Source organism: Coenobita brevimanus, chromosome 65 (assembly GCF_032717465.1).
Source record: "Coenobita brevimanus isolate Jiangsu-jjx chromosome 65, ASM3271746v2, whole genome shotgun sequence".
Lineage (NCBI taxonomy): Eukaryota > Metazoa > Arthropoda > Malacostraca > Decapoda > Coenobitidae > Coenobita > Coenobita brevimanus.
The window spans coordinates 36670989-36698287 of record NC_137018.1 but is presented as its reverse complement, the minus strand read 5'-3'; the positions used below and the strand labels follow the sequence as shown (position 1 = coordinate 36698287).

Below are 27299 nucleotides of genomic sequence, written 5' to 3'. Positions count from 1 at the left end.
GAAGTTTTCTGCAAGTCTGTCCATATCTACTTTTCGTAACTTCCTTCCTTGATATACTTTATGTTCCGAAGCTGTGAAAACTTGTGAGAACCTACATGTAAATTCAGAACGTAAAATGTAAAATGTGCGGATCTTCTCTAAGCTGAAGAAAATCGTGTGGCAACGTCAACAACATAAACAAAGGCTGCCATCCAACTCAGGGGGTTTATAGAGATTGTTTATTACTCCTTCACTACCGGGAGTCCATCCTAATGTGAACAGAATCGTCTAGGAGAAAAAAAAAAAAAAAAAAAAAGGACGCCATCGTACTGAACGGTAAACTTTCACAATGATATGCACGTCATCTGGTGTTACATTTTTTTTTATTTTGCAATGACCGTGGGATGAAGTTGTAGTGTGCGCGTTGGGGGACTGGAAAGTTGTATTCTCGGTGCATTCAGACACTTCGTCACACCTCTCCCTCATCGCTTTATTTTGCACATCGCACTTTAGCGTCCTCTCATGTGTTACTGATACAAACCGTGTCGATATAGGACGATAGAAATAAATATATAGGAGCACAAGAAGGTGTAATAAATCTATATATTGCCAAGTAAGAGGTGCAACGGTGTCTGCTGTGCCAAAGAGAAGACGGTTCCGTGCAAGATCTGATCCTGTCACACTCCCATGCCGTTCATTCATTTTCAGTACATCTGCACATAGCCTTTTCTTTAACTCCTTCACAACGATTTTTCTTTCATTAATTCTTACTTTGACGAACACTGTACTTGACTTTGAGACTTCGCACATGGGCTATACATACAGTTCTCACTAAATCCTTCATTACCTAACGTCTGGAGGCTTCAGAAATAAACCAAACTAATTCGTCATTTTACTGAGGGAGTTAACAGTAAATTTAGCTGACTTTCATATCAACACTACAGTTAGATATGAACGTCACTAATGCATGTATAGTCTGAAATGAAAAGTGCTCCTGCTGAGTTTCGTCATTCAGCATTAAATCCTATACAGTAGTACAGTAGCTCCAAGACGCCTTGTACATTTCCTTTTTCCTACCGCCAGACGATATTGCTCAGCTTTGGTGACCTTTCTTAGTGATGGTAAAAAAATAAAAAATAAATCCCTGACTCCTTTACTACGATATCTTATCAATTTTACTCCAGATATTGCCACGGCATTATCAAGTGTATGGGAGGCCTGGTCGTGAGGGGGTTTAAATAGCCTCCACTAACCACAGTAGTACAACGACGTCCTTAATAAATTGGTACCGCCACACAATTTAGTGAAGATATTATTAGAGCCGTATTCGTGGCAGTACGGCTCCTTAATCTCCAAGTATATATATTTTTTCTTTGTATGTCATTCCTCCTCTGCCTAACCTACATTCAAGTGCTGGAAAGGGACGCTGTCATGTGGTACCACCGATATAACCGTTCGATTTAACTGCCTGGTTCTACAAACGTTCCTCAACAAGTTCCCTATCCCCCAAAAGATGGTGGACTGCAGAAGACGGGCAACTATAGCCTGCAGTCCACCGCGCTCACGTCGGACATAGGGCCTCAGCAACAAGAACACTATAGTCAGCGCTCACCTCCCATCACATTCTCGCTAGCTTTCAACCCCTCCCCCCCCCACCTTCTTATCTCTCAGTTCTGCCTACAAATATTCCAGGGTATGCCGTACGACTTCGGGTACGACGTGAAGGACGACTACACCGGCAACGACTACGGCCACAAGGAGAACTCTGACGGCAACACGGTGACGGGCGAGTACAGGGTCTTGCTGCCCGACGGACGCACACAGATTGTCACGTACACCGCCGATCATTACAAGGGCTTCATTGCTGAGGTGAGAGAGAGAGAGAGAGAGAGAGAGAGAGAGAGAGATTAACTGATACTGATTGTGTGTGTGTGTGTGTGTGTGTGTGTGTGGAGGGAAGGCTTGGCTGAGATAACTGATCAATACATCCCTTGCAGTTAGTTTAAACATATAAAGGTGCTCGATTTAGCCATTTTACCACGTCTTTTTCGTTTGCCCTCCTCTCTCCCTGTTTCTCCCATCCTCTCCATCACTATTAGGGTAATTACTCTTTCCACTTTACTTGACTCTACACTGAGTGACAAGCCAAATGGTTTCCTGTAACTAAGGAAACCATTTACAACGCTGGGTAGTAGCCATATAGTCAAATAACGGGGTGACCTGTAGCCTATTATGGTACCCTTCTTAACTTGGTGGAAACGCAAATTCCACCCAGGAACCAATCCTCCACACTAGTCCCCGCGCCTCGCTGTGGCGAGGCACTGTAAACCGCATGAGAACATCGGTTCACAGCACGGGACGGTCCTGCATGGAAGGTTTCTTGCCTGCTGTTGATAGGTTTGCTCGATCAGACAGACTGGGGTTGCAAAACCACAGCAAAACAATTTTAATTAGACTTTTGCTAACGTCACACGATTTTAATCAACTTATGAAAGGCCTCTCTCGCTGAAAGGGTTCATGAAGGCTATATTGAACCCCTCAAGTTTGAAAACTCTATTCTAAGCTTAATGAACTCGTTTGGAGGTAGTCCTCGGGCTGAAAAGATTAGTGTCTTAGTATGTAACGTTACTTTGTTCAGTCGTAAATACTATTTTTTTCTCCATCCGTTAAAGCCTTTAACACCAATATGGTGCCTTGCCTTTAACACCCATCAGTGAACATAATCATCAGGCGTTAGCCACAGTAAACTGCACGTTAGTACCTCAGTACCTGTGAGTCAGTTTTTTTTTTTTTCGCACATTGCTAATATTAACTGAGCTATAAGTTACTGACCTATTATACGTAACACCTACCAGTAGTTAAATTAATTATGTACCGTACTTATTAGCCTACCTGTACTTAATTAGAACCAGTAATACCCTACCATTCCCTTAACATTTACTGCAGATAATATTTGGTATCGTAACTAGTGGTAGGTGGTGGCGACATCCACTCACTTGATGTAGTGCTGCCTACTTCTTCCTTCATGTTTATCATTCTTTTTCTGTCTGCCCTCCTCTCTTCCTATTTCTCTTTTCCTGTCACTTTTTTTTTTTTTTTTTACTCTTCTTACCTTTTCATGTGGCTTTATATTGAGTGACAAGCCTAATGGTTTCACGTAAGTCAGGAAACCATTTACAGCGCTGGGTGGTAACCATATACCCAACCCATACGTGTTCCCTACATGTCAACAAGTGGGTTGGCGGAGAGTTAGTGCCCCTCCCCGTAAAACCACTAACTCAAGACAAACGGCCACCCCTTACGGGATATTGGTGTTTGGCTACAGACAGATAGATAGATCATAACCAGCCACGAGTCTTTTAAATCAGACTCGTATTATACAACTGTAACCTACATTACAAAGTCAGCACAACATACTTACGTTTCCTGGTTTTCGATTAAGAGTTCACGAAATTACAAAGTGCTTTTTTTTTTTTTTTTCAAACATTTAAAGACCTAAATATATATTAAAGGAACACAGGGCAGTGCCTCCTAAAATGATAGATATATGTGAAAGAGAACTTAGATAAAGGACCAGGCCTGGCTATCCAGACTGAACTCTGTTGAGACGGGAAGCTGCTGCTGATTAACTGACAACTAATTGATTTACTTGACAGAAAACAGATGAATACTTGTTAACTGGCTCCTGAACTGATTTGACAGACGAAGCAAGTATATAATAATTAACTGGCTATACTACACTGACCTAGCTACATCACAGAGAACACAAATAATTAACTGACATCTAAACTAACAAATTTACTTGACAGAAAACACTAATAGGTACTCGTTAACTGAATTCCAGACAGAAAACACTTGTGGATACTCGTTAACTGAATACCAGACAGAAAACTCTTGTGAATACTCGTTAATTCAGTACTAGACAGAAAACACTTGTAGGTACGCATTAACTGAAGTCCAGACAGAAAACACTTGTAGATACTCGTTCACTGAATGCTACACTGATTTACTTACCAGAGGAAAAACAAACAGATCCTGATTAATTGACTATCAAACTACAGTAACAGGTTTACCCGACAGAAATAGACGGACATACTGCCGGTACTCATTAACTGACTCCTAAACTGTCCTGAGAAAGAAAACATAAAGATACCGGTACTCGCTGACTCCTAAAAAGATGAACTTGAGATTTTATTTTTTCTGCCTGAATAAACCATAGGTACACGAGAGATAATAAAAACCCATAAACTCCTTGTAAGACTTCTTAACTGGTTTGAATACAGGTAACAATGCGAATACACAGAGAGTGCTTGATTTTGTAACTGACCCCTTTGGCGGGACGTAGTTGACATAAAATTGTTTGACTGATAAAACCGTTCAACACATGTGTAGAGGTTTGGCACTGACGTCAACTTGGATTCGCCGCCATGTTGAGAGGAAATTAAACATTGAAATCACGATGCATGGAGCCTCCGACGAATTTTCTGTTTTATTATATCAGATGTTAACAACACATGCAAGAGTCGATCCAAAGCCCCTGATATGTATAAGGATGAATTTCAGCAAGAAAAGGAACCAGAAAAAAATAAAATAAAATAACTAGCGAAGCAGTGACTGGAATGTGCAACCTTGGATAAGTTACCTCGATATCGTTGTCAGATACTCGTATTCTCGGCAAGCCCCTAAATAGCCGATGATCTCAAGTATAACAGGATTGGATTGGATTATTCACCCAAGCTAGACCTAGACTGATCATATATCCCTGCTAACGTTACAGGAGAGTGCAATCCTTTCCAGGAAAGGCGAGATACCCGGGCGCGGCGCAAACTCTCGACCTCGCGGTCTCGAGTCCAGCGCACTACCACTGAGCTACCCTGCTCCTCGAACGTAACAAAGAGTTTTTATTCTTACAATCAACGGTTTCCGGCAGTGTCAGAGTTCTGCGGACACAACCAGTTACTGGAAAATGTGTAATTAGGCTTCATTACTAGTTGTTAATCGAATGACCGTATGCTTAAACGAAAATTGTACTCCATGTAGGGAGATACGAGACGTAAATGTTAGTTACTCGAGAAAGACCGTAATATTCTAATCTCCTGTACAGTACGTGCTGTCCTACGTTACCTTTCATTCTGGTTCAGCGGAGCAAGTCATAACTGTCTCTTCACTCGGTTTTAGTGTTTTCTCCCAGATTTCGAACATCTTCAGCAACCTGCATTAAAGTGTTTCTCTCGATTATACCTATCATGAAAATCGCGTACATTTCACGAACTTACCATTTTGTTAGATTCGGACACTTGTTTAGGTCCGTCATGACCATGATGGAGTATTTCAGGTTGATGACGTCACATGAAAACTCTCAGTAACCTATCTTACATGTTTTAGTCAGGCTGCCTCCAGATAAATGCACTCAGCTTGGAAGAGACCTTTCTGACTGGGGACAAGGCTTCATCAAACACCTGCCACACCAGAGGACTTTTCTCTACAGTAGTTGAATAAGATTATCCGGAAGTAGCAAGCAGAGGTTAACTGACAAGCGGTCCTGGGAGAGCGTTGCCTCAGGGATACGGGGAATAGAAACACCCATCAATCTTCTCGCTCATTTCGAGATTAGCTGGTTATCTATAAATGATTAAATTCCTTATGATAGCGTCTTCAGTGCGGTAAATTGTTAGCCAATATAAATCATTTGTTTAAATTTTTTAACATTAATATTCTCTCTAGTTTGACTGTGAGGTGTCTGATAGAAGATATTAATGAAGATCAGAAATTTTCACGTATGGAAATACAGCTAGTATTCACCAAACCAAACCAAACTGTATTCTAACTTAACCATGAAAACCACATCCTTGTCATAATCAAATTAACTTGGTAAGCCACATCTTTCAATACTAACCCTAACAATGAATATAATGATGAGCACACCCTTGTTATACCATGACACAGCTATGAAAGCCACATCTTTCTGAAGTAACCTAACCATGAAAACCAAATCCCTGTTTGAACCTAAATGCAATTAACTTTCAGTCACATCCTAGCATGTTAACCTGACCTTCATATCAACATCTAATCCTCGTGCTAACCTAATTTAACCGTTAAAGCCACATCGTTCTATGCTACCCTAACCTAATAGTGAAAAACCCTGTCATAATCTGACGTAAAAATAAAATCCAAGAAGCCATTAAGGATAATGTAACGCTGCCTGTTAGTCACTCGTATTTAATAATGTATAAAAATGCGTACTGGTAACAGGTTCAGTAAATGACTGTAGCATCAATCGAGCAGGGCGGTACTCCCATGGTGGATGGAAAGCTAATGACATGGGAGCTCCAATTTCGTCAGCCATCGGGACTAACTTCTGATCATCTCCCTTTGCTGACCCTTTTCAGTGTTTCAGCAATACGGAGAGTAGGCCAGCATGCTTTCCAGTACAAGTTCCTCTAACTCAGCACCGTACTACATGCACATTACGCACTACACTTCCTATTCAAAATTTAGTTACTGTAAAAATGGCATCAATTCACCAAGCCTTCGAGTCCCTCGGGGGGGGGGGATCAAAACCCCCACCATCCGCCCCTCTCCAAGTGACGACCAAGCGAGATGCCTGGAACCACTGTCTGAATCACTTCCTTTCTGCAACATTCGCGGCCTTTCCTCTAACTTTCTGTTGAGCACCACCTCTCCCCCTTTAAACCTCACCTCTTCCTCACTGAGACTCAACTGTCTGAGACGACTGATAGCAAATCCTTCTCTGTATTCTTATATTTTCTCTATACTTATTTCAAAGCCAATGGAAGTTGTTGTGAATATGTACGCTACAACATATCTTGCTCACGTGTTCCTGAACTTGAATCTTCTGAATTCTCTACTCTCTGGCTTTGGCTTGCCTATCATTCTCTTACTAATTATATTTGTGCTGTTACTTATCCTCTATGTGGTACTGTAGGTGGGGAACGCTCACCATCCAGTCACTCGATGTAGTGTTGCTTTGGATGTATGCCCTTCCCTCTTTTCCCCTCCTTCCTCTTCGGCCTTTCTTTACTTCATTCTTTCCTCTTCCTTCTGCCTACGAGTGACTTTACACTCCCTCTTCTGTCATTCTTTCCTTCATTCTTTCTTCTTCCTTCTGTCTACAGGTGACTCTACACTGAGTAACAAGCCAAATGGTTTCCCACACACCAGGAAACCATTTACTATCCTGGCTGGTAACCATATAACCAAATTATGGCGCCTGGTGGTTTAGTGGGTAATTTAGGTGCTCCAATCGGATTGAGCTGGTGAAGGTTTATATCCAAGAGGTGGTTGGGGTTTATTCCTCATGTTATGCCAATCAGGGATGAGTGAGGCTGGTCACTCTCATCTTGAATGTAAGGGCCAACTTGCCTAGCCCCGGGCTCCTACGCTCCTCATGGGGCAACGTAGCATTGGATGATGGATGATGGATATTTACCCTCAAATTGAACTGACAATTTAAAATCCTTCAAGTACCTTACTTCTAAGATGGAGCACACCCTTTCAATTTCTTCTTTCTTTGAAATCTCCATTCTAGGAGATTTCAAAGTTCACCATCACCTTTGGCTCTCAGCTTCTTTCACTGATCCACCTGGTGAACAAGCCTACAGCTTTTCTGTCCTTCATGACCAAGAGCAGCTTGTACAGCACCCTACCCGTATCCCTGACCACCTTGGAGAGAGTTCCAACATACTTGGCCCCTTCCTTACAACTAATCCTGCTTACACTGTTAATATTTCCTGTCTGTTGGGCTCCTCCGATCACACCCTTATCACCTTAACTTGTCCCATCGCTCCAGTAAGGCCGGTGGGCCCTCCCAAGACGGGACGGTTGTGACACATTGGAGCTGCTGATTGGGAGGCCCTCTGGCCGAGAGCTCTCTTAGGATGCCTTGAGCCTTACGCAGGTTATTCTCTCGAGCATGAAAGCCTACATTCCATTCACATATCCCTCGGGGGAAAAAAAAAAAAAAAAAAAAAAAAAAAAAAAAAAAAGTTTAATCATGCTTGTTTTAATGCTGTCCACAATAAGGAGAGGGCCTACCTAAAAAAGGTACCTGAGCCGACCAACCCCTGAATCTCACCTCTTTTATGTTTCTGCCCGGTCGTGCTAAGTCAGTTCTTTGCTCTGCTAGAAATAATTTCATTCGTACTAAATGCTCTCAACTCTCCAACTCGAATTCTTCCCGCTCTTTCTGGCACCTTGCCAAAAACCTTTCTGACAGCTTTACCTCATCATCCTTCCTTCCTCTTTTCCACTCTGATGGCTCTGCAGCTATTCCTTCTACTGATAAAGCAGAACTCTATGCTCAGACTTTCTCCTCCAATTCCACCTTAGACGATTCCGGGGCTGTTCCTCCATCACCTTCCTCCTCTGACTTTCTCATGACTGACATTAAAATTTCTTCTGTTGATGTATTTTCTGCCATCACTGGCCTCATTATTAACAAGGTATCTAGGCCTGACATGGTCTCTCCTGTTGTCCTCAAGAATCGTACTTCTGTGCTTACACCCTGCCTAGTAACTCTTTCACCCTCGTCTATCAACTTGTACCTTTCCTTCTTACTGGAAGTTTGCTCTCATTCAGCCTATCCCAAAGAAGGGTGACAACTCCCATCCCTCTAACTACCCTGCGTTTCAAAGTTTTCAGATCTAATCTTAACAAAAAAAATTTAAAAAGCATCATTCCTATCACAACCTTCTTTCTGACTGTCAGTATTGGTTCCATCAGGGACACCCCACTGACGATCTTCTCACCTACCTCTCAGACTCCTGGTCATCCTCCTTTCGGGACTTTGGCAAAAGCTTTGCCATTGCACTTGACATCTTAAAGGCTTTCGATCGAATCTGGCATAAAGTTTTAATTACCAAACTGTCCTCTTACGGTTTCTATCCTGTATGTGCCTTCATCTCTAGCTTCCATTCTGGTCTTTCTATAGTTGCTGTTGTAGACGGCCACCGGTCTTCTCCTAGAGCTACCAATAATAGTGTTTCTCAGGGCTCTGTCCTATCACCAACTCTCCTCCTTTTAGTCATCAATGACCTTCTAAGCCGCACATCTAACCCTACCCACTCATACACTGGTGACTCCACCCATCACCTTTCCATTCGCTTTCCGCAGCATCCATTTCAGCAGTTACTTCAACAAACTAGAGATGAGGCTATGGCACACCAAACGTCTGACATGGCTCATATCTCTGATTGGGGTAAAAGTAATCTTCATGTTTGTAATGCATGAAAACTCAGTTCTTACATCTATTAACCCGACAAAATCTTCCGCAGTACCCTCTAATTTTTTAAATAATCCAACTCAATCCTGCATCATCTTTAAACATACATGGGGTTTCATTCTCTTGGGATTTATCTTGGAAAGATCATATTACCTCTCTTGTAAAGTCTGCTTCCAAGAAGTCGGGTGTGCTAAGCTGACTCCGTGCCTTCTTTACCCCTGCACAGTTGTCGACTTTATACACGGGTTTTCTTCGCCCCTGCACAGAGTACAACTTTCACGCGTGGGGAGGCTCCTCACATACAGCTCTTCTCAACAAGGAGGAGTCAAAGGCTTTCCGTCTCATTAACTCTCCTCCTCTTACTGGCTCCCTTCAACCTCTGTCTCTTCGTCGCACTGTTGGAACTTTACCTGTTTTCTATAGCTAGTTCAGTGGTCACTGCTCCTCTGAACTGTCTGCTTGCATCCCTCCACCACTACGGCTGGCGCGTAGCATCCTTCTAGAACAAACTCTCTTTTAAGCCCAGCTCTCTAGTACAAGAGTTAACCGCTGCTCCCAGTCCTTCATGTATGCAACAGGTCAACTCTGGAACTGTCTACCTCTGTATTTCCTACTGCTTATGACCTCCATTCTTTCAAACGCAGTGTGTCGAAGCATCTCGAACTGGAGGGATCTTGAATTTGGCTCTCTGTTGTCATGCTTTTTTTTTTTTTTTTTCCTTTGAGGGAACAATATGTAGACTCATTCCTTCTTCCTTGCATAAAAAAAAAAAAATGCCGGGGAAACATTTACTTGAAAACAGCAGTGTAACGTACATCTAAATATAGGCGGATATACCACTGGGTAATCCTTGAGACAGGACCGCCTTATTTTGCATCTCTCTCTCTCTCTCTCTCTCTCTCTCTCTCTCTCTCTCTCTCTCTCTCTCTCTCTTTTAGTTCTTCATGGGATCCATTTAGTATTTTCTGGTTGCGTTATCAAGTCTCGATGTGTTTTACTTTTTGAAATGGTGAAAAAGCGTTGAAAAATTTGCTTACAATAAAACCTAACGGCGCCGATGACGAACGGACGCCATCTTTTTGTGCGCTGACAAACGAATGTCATTTTGTAACTTTTTTTTTTTAATCTTTTTACGGAATTACCTTTATCAGTGCCAGCTTACTTAGACCTAATCTAAATTTTCTTTACAACCCAACCCTATTAATCCTATTTGATGGTAACCTAACCAAACATCCTAACCTAACCTAACCTAACGTCATCATATTTTCCTTGTTTATTGATGGATCCCCGTCATACTCGAAAGAGCACCTCTGTACACCCTTACCAAGTCACTGAAGCGATTCAAAGGTAGCTAGGAAAAAATAATTGTTTAAAGTGGTGGTCATGTCTCCTTAAGGATTACCTGCCATGGTTTCATTCAGTTCTGTATCAGTCTTGGCATCGCCTTTGGTATGAAAGCATGTGATTCCTCAAGTGTATCTTGACGGTGATTATCACGGACCAGTTTACCTGTCAGTTCAGTGGAATTCCCTGGCAATAATGCATTACTGTGGTACATCAGCAGCTTCACTTAATTGGCATAATCATGCAAAAAATGATGCCAACTCACAAGGTAACAGTCCTCATCATCCGCGCGACTGGATGACGAACGTTTGACTGGCTGCCACCTGACAAAAGAACTTTCTTAGCCAATCAGAATTCGTTATAAAGTATAATTCATAATTGATTTTAAAAAATACACTACTCGGTAATAATAGAAAATTTTGATATAACATTTTAAATGCATAAATGTACTAAAAAATTTTAGTATGCATTTTTGTGAGAAAAGTCGTGACTAAAAAATGAAAGGCTTAATCCCACTGAAACCATTAAACAGAAGGAAAAAAAAAAAAAACTACCGATGCTTTTCTGTAGGCCTGTTACAGTAATAACAGGTAGATCTGATCAGTTACATGTGGAGGTGTAGGAGGACTACTAGGCCTTGGGATAGGCTACTGCCCCCGAGATATAGGCCCTGAAGCCTTTGCCCAGAGTCGGACTCAAAAAAAAAAAAAAAAAAAAAAAAAAAAAAAATGTAGTTTGAGAGAAGCCTTTGCAACGGCATCCCTCTGTATTATTCTTGGTCACTGAGCTCTAGAGCTCAGTGTTCTTGGTTTATAGCACTCCCTCTTTCTTTCTCGAAGCTTCCATAACTTGTGTAATGTTCTTCGTTAATGATTTATATATTCTCTCAATCAAACAGAAAAGTTGATAGTTTCGGTGTGTATCGTTAAAATAATGAAAGATTTTCTCAAAAGAAAATTATGTAGAAAAGGTGAATGGGTAGATTCTTATATACGTTAGTAACGTTAATACGCTGTTGCATTTTCACATAAGCTTCGTTTATTGTCATGAAAGCTCAGTTGTTGTAGCTAACAGAACCTGTGTATAAAATGACCCATGTACAGGAAAAACGTTCTTGAAGGCGAAACAAAACACTCGGGCTCTTTAAAGCTGATGCGGCTCAAGAGAATAGAGGGATCACGAGAGAAACGAATAACCTAGACTTTGAAAGAAGGCTTCTGTTGTTTGATGATGAAGACTTATGCAACTACTACGGGTTAGGCTTGTAAAACTTAATTTTATAATTACATTATCTATCTATTATATATATATATATATATATATATATATATATCTATATATATATATATAGATATATATAAATAGACAGGGCTCTTGTTTGGCGAGCCACAGCTCGCAAATGCGAGTATTTTTTCCCTTCGGCGAACAAATTTTACATGCAGGTCGCCTTTTGGCGAGGAGAAAATACATCCACTTAAACCCAGTAAACTACAAAATAAGTAAATCTAACTTAAATGAACAAAACAGCACGTTGTGATCGATTATTAAGTCTTTCCTTGTCGCCATTGTGAATCTTTAAAACCTCATTCATGATTCTAATCATCATAATGTGTAAGTAAATAAATAAATATATTTATTGCTCGAAAATAATTCGGCTCGTAGTCAGTTTGGCTACTAAAAATTTATTTGGCTCGTAAATCTGAAACCTTAGGAGCTAAATGGCTCGCAACCATCGGCAGTTGGCAAGAACCCTGAGATACTGTATATATATATATATATATATATATATATATATATATATATATATATATATATATATATATATATAATTCTTTGTTAATTGTAATCAGAGATAGCATATACTCCACAGTTAACTTACCTCATTAATTTTCATCTGGTGAGTTTAGTCCACAAAAATTAAGGGAAAAGGTAAGGTACTGTGTAATCGATTATAAACATTTTAGTACAGCATAAAAAAGATATGGGGTTGTCTGATGAGTCAACGAAAGGATAACATTAAATAATCTGGTACAAAGGTATAAGAAATTTTGGTTATAGCCAGCAGTAATCCTACCTACAAAATAAGGTACAAAAAATACTTAAGGTAATGTGTTGGTGAGATTTTTTCCCCAATATTAGTTTTTTTTTTTTTTTGGGGGGGGGTATCATTATTGTGTGGATGTACTGGAAAGTGACTGAAGTACCCTGAGACACTTTAGTTAGGTGAAGATAATGAAGAACTTTGAAAGCGTATGTGAGGCGTAGTGGGGCTGGGGATACCGAAGATGATGGGTTAATGGTAGACTTAGGGTAGAGAGATCTTGGCATGTTCCCTACGCTTGATAGCTGGTTAAATGAAGGAGTTTTGTTTGTGGCTACCCTCTCCCGGATTAAGGCGACAGGCTTTAGATATTACAGAGATAAACCAAGATACCCGGTAGGTAGACAATGTGGGGGAATGCATTAGTAGTGATTTTTTTTTTTTTTTTTTTTTTGGGGGGGGGGGGGTGAGTACCACGATGTGCTCAAGAGCATCCGTCCGTAAGCAGCAACATTATTAAGTGCAGTACGTACTCATTTTTTTTTTTTTTTTTTTTTTTGGTCATCTCAAATTCATGTAGATACACAGTACAGGACAGCTCACGGAATTTACTTATAACAAGGCATTTATTAACACTGACAACCACAAAACACGCTATACTCAACTAAGAAGATCTAACAATCAGATTCTGCGAAACAGATTTGACATAAACCATAAAACACTGTATGAAGACCACTGCTAAGACATACAATATACTGTTTCGTATATTAATACGTATATAACTTATCACCTCACACCCACTGATGTGATCGTGTATATACTGCATGCTTGTGACTGTTTAAATGTGCACACCATTTACAATTAAGTGGTTCACCAGTAAGTCTGTAAAACTCAGACGCTGCCATAATTATTAATCCTACGCACGTCAGCTCAGCGATGCCAGATCGTGAGGTGCCGATTTCACCAGACAGCCACCAAAATTTCACCAGATTTCACCAACAGTGATAACTCATAACCATTGGATCAAAACAACCTGCTGACCGTTCCGATGCACATTGTACACATAACATACCCATTCCTCTACAAAATAATCCCTTTCCTGACACATCTTGTGATTCACTGATCTTTGAAGGATAATTTCTAAAGTTATTTTCATCGTAGTTTACCTTAATTAAATGGTGTATTTACCTTATGAAATCTACGAGAACTCCACGGGACGCCACGCAAGTTTAAACGGCGGAAGCAACTGAGCTACCGTTGTGTGCCACTCGTTTGATGTAAATAAACATGGAATAGTTGCCACATGCCACCACTGAGTCACTATAGAAAAAAAAAAAAAAAAAGCTTTTCAAACACCCTTGACTACTCGTTTTCCTGAAGTTTAGCTTAAAATACTTAAAATTTTCCACGACCGGAAGAAATCTTTACGTCACAGAAATCAAAGTAAACGATTAAGGTTACGTCAGCTTTAAACACGTCATCTACATTTTCACCAGATTTCACCAAATCCTGTCTGGTTCCAAACTCATTTTTTTTTTTTTTTTTACCAGGAAGCTTCAAATATAACCAGATTTCCGAAATCTATTGAAAATTTTCACCATTCACCATCTGGCAACGCTGCGTCAGCTCAGTACCTGTGGTTATGTGCCAACTGGAGCCAATTGCATTAACTCCCGCACTCAGCCTTCCAGCCTGACACTCAGGATGAACTCTAAATTAGATGGACATATCAAGCAATAAGTAAATAAACAAAGGATGAAGGATGGAATGATGAGAAGGGATGGAATGTTGGTGCAAGACAATGGCATGAAGAATGATTTAAGGTGTTTTGGCGATGCCGGATCATCTCTAAGCCAGGATATCAAATATGAAATCCATTTATTCAGGTCCATTTTAGTTTATTCTTGCTGCTACCAGACACTTGTATTCAGTCTGGGAATGGCCTCAAATAACGAATCCGAACCTGCATAAAACTGTCAGGAGATTGCATAGATAAAATAAAGAAGATCCCAGACAGAGTGGCGTAAGAGAATGATCAATTGCCATCACTTTGAACTTTATTGCAGGTGCGCTATGAGGGTGAAGCCACATACCCACAAGTCAAGTCCTATGCGCCAAAGTACCCTGACCCATCCTACAAGCCAAGCCCACTCTACGCCGCACCTTGATACTTCATATTTATAGCACAAAGGTTTAGTCTCTTCGCCATGATGATGACTTATGTAAGTTCTCGTTGCTGCCATATTATTTGTTCAGCTTAGGAAAGACCTCGCGCAGTGATAGGTCTATAGGAAGCTGTTTCAGAACCCTTCACTAAGAGGACCTTGCTAAGCAGGAAAATAATAATAATAATAATAATAATAATAATAATAATAATAGTAATAATAATAATAATCTGAAGGTGACCAGAATAAAATACAAAAGTCATCACCGTGACGATTATTCGTGAGTCATGCCAGACCAAATGGTATGTTCCTGCATTTCATTTTAAGCATGTTATATTTATCTACAGTATCTTCGTGTAACTCAACAGGCCGAGTCCATTTACCATTATCTGTGCTGTACATTCGTGTCCTATCTGATGCAAAACACTTTTTGCATCCATCGGTATTTATGTACTGTATATATTTTTAAATTGTAAAATAAATTAAATGCCATATAATATCAAACTGTTGTATAACTTTCCCATCCATATTCCTTACCATTAATACCAGAAGTCTCCACGAAGCCAAGAAGAATCATCAAGTAGTCACAACAATAAAACATAAAAGATGATCTGGTTTATGAAGGGTCAATGAACATTTTTTCCAACACTTTAATAACTGAGATCCCCATGAGGCTGAATATAGTCACCTGGAGGTCACAAAAAAATGTAACTGAAACGATGGTTCTGAAAGGGATACAGAGCTAATACGGAATCGGTAATCATTCACCTTCGTCTCTGAGCCACATTACTGTACTAGAGCACAAACACACTAACATGGCCACCACTGACACCTAATATCCCCAGTCAAACAGTATCTTACAACAGCCATCCCCAAACATAAATCTCACAAGAGGGACACCTTCACGTGGAGGCACCGACATAACAGGTAGGTAATACAACCGTCCTTCATTCCATCTACATCCCCAGTGGGATGGCGGACTGCGGGAGAAAGGCAACTTTTGCTTGCAGTCCAGTGTGTTCAGACCCAGATGGGCTTGGGACCACAACAAGGTTCACAACCTACAATAAAGCCACACCTCTCCAAACATAAATGTAGTCATTACTCTTATCTGCTTCAGTATCAACACAAATTACAACCTAAACACAATCCTACTTGTTCCTACTATAATGCTCACACACTGTAATGCACATTTACGCATATAATCTTATGTACCTTATTCATAGAAGAATGACGGCCCTTTAATATAGCCTCTTCAAAAATATATGGGAGTATCAGGGTGAAGTGGTCAGATATTTGGAGTCGGTCAGGTTCATGACCACATCAGTCAGGCAACGTGTACAAGAATAAGTCACAGTGTCAAGTATTACGCCATCCCATCAACCAGCACAGGAGATGTATGTTATGAGCCACCTTCCACATCAGTCCTGCCACCGAAAATAAAGCAACATTTGTGCCATCATCACCTCACTTTTTTTTTTTTTTTATCCCACTCAAAGGAGGAACGAGATAGGGTTCAGAAAGCAAGCAAAAAGAAAAACATAATAGGAGAAAAATGGAGAAATGAATTCCCCGAGCTAGACAACTAAGGCCATATAGCCCCGCTGGGTTACAGGAGGGCGCTACCCCTCCCGGCAACGGTAGCCCAGGCGAGGCTCAAACTTGCGACCTCCCGATCACAAGCTCAGCGCGCTACCACTGTGCTACCGCACCCCCACATAATACGAGAGCTAATCAACATTATGCCCAATTTAAAAAAAAAAAATAAAATAACACTATGCCCAATAAAAAAAAAATATATCAACACTATGCCCAATATAAAAAAAATAAAGGGGTGTTAATACCTTGTTATATGATCCTCCGATTGGCTGAACCCTTTGTTGATTCCCAAGATTTCTCATCCTCCATACTGGACTTCACTTTCTAACACACTTGTTTACCATATCTGTCCATCTTCTCGGCCCACTACATCTCCTCCCACCTTCAGATTCACTGACATCCTGTATACCCTTTTCACCATAGTGTAAAGGTAACACCCATTCTCTCCATGTGACCATACCATTTAAGAACTCTCTCTTCAACTTGACTGTCCATATACATCATGAATAACATTATTTCTTATCCACCACTCAACATACACATCTCAATAACCCCATTTCCATTGCTGTAATCCTTGCTTTTTCATTTTCATGTGACATCAGTCTCACAACCATATGGGCTCTAAAACACCAAGCAATCCTCTTGTAGCCACCACACTCAGACCTCTGTTTTGTATCAAAGCCTGTATAGCACTAACCATTTTCCTTCCCACTGTCACTCTGATTTCTACTTCCCTGGCACATTTACCTCTCTTTTTTGTCACTGCACCTAGGTGTTGTACAACCTAAACTCTCACCTCTACTCCTCAGTTCAAGTCTCTCCCCATAACCGGAACATTGCACTGAAAATTACCTTGTCTCTCAACAACAATCACTGTACCCTTACCTACATTTACCTTCAATGCATGGCATTTACAAATATGATTAAAATATATAGCATAGAGAAAATAGGGTCAGAAGAAAATTCTTAATGCTGCACTGACTGCACCAGTGTCTATTCCTAGCCATTCTTCACTTTTAGCACTTACAGATTATAGCCTACATTAATGCTTGCCATAGTTGTATAACTGTACTTTAAAATGCTAACACCCTTTAACTATACCGTATTTCATTATGTGACACAAATACTGTATAACAATCTGGAAATACTTTGTACAAATTTAATTATAAAGCAAAATTACTGTGTACTCTGTACTTATACTAGACTGTGTTTTCATCATTGTCATCATCATCAGCAGCAAAACTCTGATTCCCACTGAAGATTAGGTGTGGTAAGATCCTGTAATGGGAAAAGAGAATGCAAAAGTAGAACTACTACGCAGCATGTCCAGAGAAATGAGTCACACAGTCATTTATTTATATATCCATCAAATTTTCAACATCCTAGCTCTACCTGAAACACAAAACCATCTGCACATGTTTCCCGTATACCTGTACTGGATTTCCTTTTAAGAAGCATTTTTTTTATACTGTCTACGTATGGGGTACAGTCATTCCGTCAACTGCCTAGTTAGTGAAGGAATGTACGGTAATCCTTGTCACTTTATTTCCCCACCTACCTATACTTTACTTCCAACTCTTTTCAACTTCTTAGCTTTTCAAACGCCAATACATTATTCCTCCCCCATTCATTTATTACATCCATCCTTCTACGTGCCTACTATCCTTCCTTCCACTTTCAAAATCACCCACATCATCTCCACATGACCACGACATGTACACTTCTACATTTTTATTACTAAACCTCCTTACTCTGCATCTTTTGTGAAACTCAGATTTCTTTTCCAGTGCAACCTATGCAACCAGCATATTGCATGAGTATCTTTTCTGCTGCTTTTTCTATTTTTCACACTAACACTGTTAATATGAGCACTAATTCACCTTCATGCAATACTCTTGCCGCCTTTTTCATATTTAACCCCTTCACTCGGATGACGTACTTTCATTACATTCGCAGTACCTCCAGATGATGGTATTCAGCTTCTCGAACATGATGAGGTGGTTGGAGCCTTCATTAAAGTGTTCATAGCACTGATCACCTTCAATGAGCCACACTTACTGCCCATTTCGAATACGCACTGATCTCTACAGGACAGTATTATCTCTCTGGGGCTCAAAGCCTGATAGCTGGTCTTGCACAACACTCCCAGGCAGGGAACTCGACTACGTTTACACGTACTGAAGTTCAGGCTGAGACTGCTGCACATACATGTCTCTTATACACGGTTCATCCTCTTGAGGGCTAAATCTCCTCCATTTTCCTTGCACCTTGCTATGTGGAAGGGCTGTTTTCACCCTGACGAGGCGCTGTTTGCCACAGGAAGGTACCTGCTTTCTTGAGGTCAGTGGGTCTGCTCAGCCAGAAGCAACAAGTGCAGCATGATAATCTTCAGATCGATGCGGGTATCACAGCTAATATTTTCAAATTCCAGCTTTCTGTGACACTTCACATTAAGTTCATATAAATTGTTCAAGAGGGAAAACTTTTTAAGTAATCTACATATTCGAATGTGTCATAGTGTGACACAGTTCGTCACACAAAATACAACAATCGGCAACTCCCTACTTCTTCCTGAAGTCGTACTGGACACACCAAAAGCTATATATCTATCTACAGTCAGATGCCTTAATCCCTTAAGGGGTGGCCACAAACAAATCACCTCCATGTCACCCGGTCCCCTGCCATTACACCTGCCCTCCCCTCAACCAGGGATGGCCTGACCGGAGGGTTAGGTGGGGTCCACCCCCCTAATGTTTGATTCTGAGTTGGTCAAAAATGGAGAGTAATATATATATATATATATATATATATATATATATATATATATATATATATATATATATATATATATATACGAGTAAATATATATACACACACATACAGTACACCTATACAGTACAGTATATACAGTACATCTAAAATACCCGGGACAACGACTACAATAAGGAGACATACCTCAGTCCCTGCTCCAACTGCGACCACAGAAATTCTGCCCGCTGCCAGAAACCACCACACGATAGCCACAGTACGAGTGTCAGAACCAGAAGGATACAAGAGGCCATGCGTGCAGCTCCTGGAAGACCCTCTAGCCTGGCGTCGCCACCCAGTTACCCACCGCAACCCGAGCCACCAGTACCACAGACGATGGGACTTCATCAATCCAGTGCCTGCTCTAAGCAGCACAACCGAACTTGCTAGATGCGATTCGGCAACACAGAAGGATTCCCCCGTGTTTGCTAGAGACACCAGCCGCAGCACATGTGAGCTTACTTAGAGATGACTTGGGAATGCCAAAGGGGTTCCTGTACCTTTCCATGTCTGCGACAGGTGACAGCCGAGCTTTCTAGAGGCGGCTTGGCAATGCAGAAGGATCCCCTCATGTCTACTATGAGGTGGCACACCTGAGCTTGCTAGTGGCAGCTTGGCAATCCAGGAGTTCCTTTATCCTCCCATGTCTCCTAAAGGCGACAAAATCGAGCTTGCTAGAGGCAGCTTGACAACACAGAAAGATCTCCCAGCGTCTGCTAGAGACAGCTTGGCAATGCAGAAGGAGTTCCTGTACCCTCCCGTGTCTGCTAGAGGTGACACAACTGAGCTTGCTAGAGGTGTCCTAGTAATGTAGCAGTTCCTGACCTCGTCCTTGACCCACGGACTCACTGAGGCTAGTCCGGGTCCCTGAATCATGCTGACTACCCCACCTTGTCATGGCCTCTAAAGTGGATCCCCTCCCCTCACACTCTCAGATATCACCCTCATACTCCTGGAAATGAAATCTTGGGACTACCAGACTAGTCTTGCCGTCCCGGCTATCCCGGGTCCTTTCTAACTTCCCCAGCAGACTCACTCGGGGCACAAATCACACTCACCTCTATCCCCAGACTAAGAAAGAGAAAGAGACAGGTATCAGGTCTCCACTTTTTGGAGCCAGGGTCGTAGCCTATCTCCCCCTTAGTCCTACCTTAATACATTCACACACATCACAGCACCTGATACAGATGTAGTGTCGAATCCCAGCCCCTTCCTTTTCCAGAGTGTACCCCTGTGGTGAGCACCCATATGCCGCCAGGGACGTCTCCCTCCAGACCCACCTCCTAAACCCCATTTCCCCTGATTGACCATTTCTTGTAAATAACTCTTCCCTGTTGTATCAAGGGTGTGTACAGGATCAATTGTAACAATAAAATTATTGTACAGCCATCTCGAGTTTACATGTCTACCTTGTATAGTACTCTTAGAGTGTGTTGAATGTTGCTTTATGCGTTTCTCCCTGTTTAGAAGAACCCCACCAGACCAGGATTGCCCTAGCATAACACTGGTGGCGGGAATGGTTCTAAATATGGAGGGAAGGTAAAGCGAGGCTTCGACAGCCTAAGTACCGTACATGGTAACAGACACCACGATGGCGGCCCAAAGGTCCCACATCCCCATTCGCAAGTACGACTCCAAATTATACATCACAACGTACATGGAAATGGTGAAATCGGTGTTTGATTTCGTCTACGAGGAGTATGCTCAGCAAATCGCGGTACTACTTCCTCACTTAGGCAAGTCGGTAGCCTTGATAGCAGGGATAATTAGTGCGGCCGTAACATGGGAACAATTCAGTAAAATAATAATCGATTCAGTCCAACCATCCCTCGGGGCGGTCGTCGCACTGTCATAACTGAATAATGTAAAATTCTAGGGAGACCTTGACACTAAGTTAGCATACTTGCGGAAGTTTGCAATGTCAACGTATGCCCGCAGCTAACTGAGGAGCAGCGAAATCAGCACATTTTTGCTAATCTTTTACGCATCCTACCGAGTGCCGTCCGGGAGCACATTACTATTCATGATACACAAAGGTTCAGCCGAGATACTGTTACGATCTGGCGACTGCTGGCGGTGCACGCAGAGAAGCAGAAGCAGACAGGTTGTGCGCAGCGTCCCTACTCAACCGGGTGGAAACAGAGGAGTGGCGAAATGCGAACCACCCCTTCTATCCCAGAATCTCCCCGTCCCCACAAGAAGGGCAGACGTGAACCTGATCAACCCCTGGGAATTCAAAGCCTGTAGTGCTTCCTTTGCCCTGCACGATATGCGGGAACAAATTAAGGCTCAGTCTAACCGGTCTAACCGATCGGGCACACCATCACAACCCCGTCCTGCCCAGCATCGCGTAGCCAATAATGACACCCGGACAGAGAGCACCGAGCTAGGACCCGAAGAGGAGGTGGATCCAGCAGCAACCTTTGACGACGAGGAAGCGCAACTAGAAGAGACGGAATCCTCAGAAGCTGGGCTGGATTTTAGGCTCCCCCCCCCCACGTCAGCTCTGGCCCTGGCCCTGGCGGGGGTAACCAGCACAAGCTCATAACAGCAGTCTGACCCAAAATCAAACTCCAGGGAATTCCAGTGCGCTCCTAGTGGATACAGATGCTGCAAGTTCTTGCCTGTACATACAGTACTACAAATAGAATCAGGCAACCTTCAAACCCCTCCAGGTCTCGTCCATTGACCTCGTTGGGGCAGGGGACGAACCGTTGGCCCTAAAAGGTCAAATCCATCCACTCTTAGTGACCACCCCAGCACCATCAGTCTATACTCACCACCCATTCATCATACTCGATTTGAGATGTACAGCGTACAACGGTTATCTCGGGTTGGATATATTGCAAATGCTGTGAGCCACTTACACGCTTACACGCCTTGACATAACAGATTTCTATTTTGCAAAAATACTGATTTACAGTGCAAATAAATGTAATTGCTTATTAAATTAATATTTATACAAGGTAGAAGTCCGCTAAGGCAAGTTGTTGAGATAAAAAGAGACACTTCCGCTAACTTTAGCTTGTTTTCGCTGATTTTTTTTTTTTTTTTTTTTATAAAGGTAAACACAAAAATTTGACCGGATTTCATATGATTAGGTGTGTATGAACCTATATGGTGGTAAAATCTATAACATTTAACCAATTAAAAGTGCCGATTCGTGTTGATTCCGTAAATGACCGCCGATTCGATATTTTGTCGCGCCCTCCCGAAGGTACTATGCTACCTAGTTCAGAGTCACCTACTGTAGTGTAACTCTTCTTTCAAAAAACTAGTAATGAAGAGGTCAGATATTAAACATTCCTGAGCATAATACCAATATAAACTCACACAACTGATACTGTCTGTACGCCATACATTAAACACTTTTCCTCTCATGAGGTTCAAGCACCGCTCGGGAATGGTGTTGCTGTAGCTACTTCTTTCGATTTCACTGCAATTTACGTACCTGACAGGTACTATCCATTTACACCATGAAAATTATTCATTCACAGCATACCTGAAGGAGGTAGTTTGGACTTACGGTGGCCATGTCGGTAAATATCATGACAACTATTACTGCTGTTACTTGTAAAGTCTTGTGTGATGGCCTGGAGCGTCGTCTGCAGTATGAATACTGACATCATCGCATCGCCAATATGGCGACTGTTTCCTTCCAGCCACAAAGAATTAAAGTTGTCACGTTTTTATCAGTGCAACTGATAAATTAGATTAAAAGATACATATACTGTGAGCTTCTAAGTACATGGCAGTGCCTTGCTAATATTTACCGAGAATCGGAAACACGTCTATTAGAGATGTTTGACGCACTCTCAGAACCACAAAGCTTGACGGACACCTCCTCCCTAGTCCCTACCCCTAATTCCCTCTCACCTCTCGCCTCATCAACAGGATCTGGAACAGCTGCTCCCTCGCCACTAGGACGTCTTCGCCTCACATCCGGGAGTCGGTCAAGTAAGGGGTGAGTTGGTTAAATAAGGGGGGAGTTGATCAAATATGCGGCGAGTTGGTTACAAGTAAGGTGATCTCCCCCCCTTCCCCCGAAATAAACTCCTTGGGCCATCCCTGTCCCCAGCTCATAATCCCTCCACCTCACATACACTCTCCTCAATAGTCTCACTCACCAGCCCCTCCACATGGCCAAACCACCTCAATGTATTTCTGCTAATACTTTTTTATACCTACACCTACTGTACATCCACACCTAGCCTAATTGTCATGATTTACAAGATTTGTTCACTTTCCATATTTTTCCTTGAGAACTGTTTTTTGAATGAATGGCTCCATGATTGGAAAGCTCATGAAATTTTGCATTTGATCAAGTTCCTACATTGAACTATATCGACTGTGAGCAAAATTTCGGCCTACAAGATGAAGAGTATAGCCACATAATTTTCCTTCACATGCAGAACAGCTGGTCATAATTTCTATCTACAGTATCTATCTATAGCCAGATGACATAATCCTGTAAGGGGAGGCCGTTTGACATTGAGTTAGATGTTTGAAGGGGAGAGGCACTAACCCTCCGCCAACCCACTTAATGACATGTAGGGAACATCTATTGGTTGGTTATATGGTTACCACCCAGCATTATAAATGGTTTCCTGGCTTGCACGAAACCATTAGGCTTGTCACTCAATGTAAAGCCACCTGAAAAGGAAAGAAGAGTAATAAAAGGTGACAGGAAAGGTGGGAGAAATAGGAGTGGAGGGCAAAGAAAATGAGTGATAATGGTGAAGGAAGAAGTAGGCAGCACAACATCAAGTAAGTGGATGATGTCACCACCACCTACCACTTAATCATAATTTCACCTTAACGGTTTGCATTGAGCTCATAACTTAGAGCAAACTTTCTGAAAGCCAGTGATGTGTGGTGTACTGTATATCATTAAAAGTCAATTTTGGGGAGTGAAATTGGCCAAGAATGTAAACATCAACCAGGCAGTGCAAAAGCATGTGAATTTCCTTTCCACCCATAATTATTACAGGAATGAATGTAAATGAGTTAAAGCTCTTCCATAAATTCAAACATTTCTCAAAACATCACACTGTAAATCACCTTTTCTCTCAGTAACCATCACTTCCAACCCATGATAACCCCATCCTAGAGAGTGGTCAAAACCTTTGGCTCTGACCACCTCCCGATCATCATCACTACCAAAACCAGAGTCACCCCAGCTGGCCACAGAAGCACGTACACTAATTATAAGAGAGCCAATGGGAGGCCTTCACAGCTGAAATAGAACAACACTTTGAAACATGAAACAGTACATCCATTACAAACATCAACACCACTGTGCACACTTTCAATACAGTTATACAAAACACAGACAAAAGACACATCCCTAGAGGCAACAGAGACACAACCCTGACTTCACACCAGCAATTCAAGGCCTCATCAGTCAACGGGACAAACACGACACTCCCCAACACCCCATACACAAGACACAGTACAACAAATACAAGAACTCAACACTCATATAAACGATAAAAGATCAGAACAGCAAACACTAAACTGGAATAATTATCTCCAAACATTTGACGTCAAAACAAACACCAGCAAACTCTACAAAACACTAAACAGCATCACACTTTCCAACAGCAACACTACGCAATCACACGCTGCCATCACAACAATGGACATCATACCTTCATACAGACAACAAGCAAACACTCTCATTACCCACTTTTCACGTCAGCCACCTAAACCCCCATTGCGACGACCGACGTATCATCTGACGTAAGAGACAATTCCCCACAGACCCAGACTTCGCACCTGTCACATACAACCAGACAAGACACATTATTAGCAACCTAAAGCACTATCTGCCTATGGACCTGACAACATAAACAACATACACCTTAAACACCTTGTACCACAAGGCATACAAGCACTGACCAACTTATCAAACTACAGCTACTCACACAACATAATACCCAACATCTGGAAGCATGGCATTATCATCACTATCCCCAAACCCAACAAAGACCCCACGTTACCTTCCTCACGCCGTCCCATCACACTCCTCTACACCCCCTCCAAAGTCACTGAACGACTGCTACTACAACTAGTTACACCACACACACCCCTAGCCCCATCACAACATGGTTTTAGGCCACTACACTCCGCAAACACTCCTCTTACAAACCTTACACAGAGTTTTTGATGGTATGAATTCAGCTAGGCCACCACACAGAACACTCCTAGTCACACTAGACATTAGCAAAACTTTTGATGGCATTCCCCGCCACAACCTCACAAACAAAATACTCAACACGAACATGCACAATAACACAAAAAAATGGCTGGTAAACTATTTAGCAGGCACATGTGCACATGTAACATTTGCGGGTCTGTCTTGGAACATCAGAAACTTCACAAATGGTCCCCAAAGGATCTGTTTTGTCCCCTACACTCTTTAACTTATACATGCATGACATACCCACAACCTACACACCACAGATACACATAGCATCTTATGCAGATGACGTAACACATGTATACACCAAAACGCAAACACAGCTGCACACATCCTCCAACCTTACCTCAACACACTACACGAATGGTTCACCACAAACAGGCTCAAAATAGCCCCAGCCAAATCTACAGTGACCCTTCTCACAAACTGGACAGCAGAACACAGTCACATTCCACACCTCACCATAAACAGTACTCCCCTACCATACACAAACACACCCAAAATCCGTGGTGTAACATACATCACTGTCATTTAAACAACACATCACAAACATTAAAGATGAATTAACACCGAGACTCAATGCCTTGAGGTCACTTGCCCTTACAACATTTGGACACAACAAAGAAACCACCACCACAGTATATTAACAATATATACGTTCAGTGATGAATTATGCAAGCCCTGCTTGGGCTCCAAACCTCACTAAAACACACTACAACATACTACAGTCTATACAGAACAAGGCCCAAAAAATAATCACAGGCTGCACAGCTATTACACCCACAGACCACTTACATCAGGAAACCAGTCCTCAAAGTCAAGGATCATCTAGACGTGAGAGGCACCCAAATTCTCGCTGCAGCCTCCACAAACCCACAGCATCCACAACACTACATGGCAGCACATCCACACACACCAAGGAACATCAAAACAACACCCAGCACACGACATCATACACAAATACTGTCATCTCTCCCTCCTTGTCCGCCTCAGACCAGCATCCAGAAACATATCCATACTCAAATTGCTCACTGCTCCATTCAGTCACTTAAAGACAACACACAGCTGCATGCACAGCCTCCTGATATCCACTCTTCTGAATCCTATCTCCCTCGTGAGGACAGGGTCCACCTGGCCAGGCTGAGATGTGGGCATCATCCAGCCCGCTTAAGTTATCAGAGGAGGCTGGATGACTCCGTTGCTGATGTCTGTTGAGGATGTAAACACAGCACCTCATACTATTAAGAACATTATAGAAGATTGCATTGCACACAGTCACCTACGCCAACAACACAACGTACACTTCTTGATAGCTCTGTGGGAAAGCCTGGTCTCGGCTGTTGCCTTCCTTAGGGACTCGGGGCTGTTCGGCCAGACTGCCTAGGGAGCAACTACTGCTACTACTACTACCCATGCTGCTCAGACTCACAAAACTTAACCAGACTGCAAAGATCATTCACTAAGCAAGCAACACAACATTTTCTACATACAACTGATCTACTCCATTCTTAACTAATCATCTCCAGTCCAGTCTCCTCTTCCGTAACTCTAATTTTGACCTTTTCCATAATCTTATCACACAACCTGCCACAGTCTAAATTTTATTTTATAATCCACACAAAACATGAACTGCCTATACACATTACAATTGTCTTTTATTATTTTGATACTCATTTGAGAAGCATAAGTTATGCAGTTTGTTTATATCTGATAACATTGTATCAATGCACACATTGTACAGTAAATTCTAAATAATCTGTCATCACAGTATCCAGTGCAGCTATCTTGGCACCACTAAAGCTATATCCAGCAATTTTTATACAACATCTGGCACTGAAACAGGACTTAACTGGTGATCCAATGCAATATCCGTCATCGAGAGGTCTCAACAGGAGTGGTAGCCAACTGGCGCCAAAGGAT

General features: G+C 41.9%; 1 protein-coding gene across 1 annotated transcript; it reads left to right on the top strand.

Annotated features, from left to right (window-relative positions):
* The first annotated feature begins 1674 nt into the window (after positions 1 to 1674).
* LOC145404898 (cuticle protein 19-like) lies at positions 1675 to 14773 on the top strand. The gene is made up of 2 exons (XM_080276398.1): positions 1675 to 1848; positions 14672 to 14773. Exons 1-2 carry the CDS (start codon positions 1675 to 1677, stop codon positions 14771 to 14773), a joined length of 276 nt encoding a protein of 91 aa, XP_080132524.1.
* Positions 14774 to 27299: the final 12526 nt, after the last annotated feature.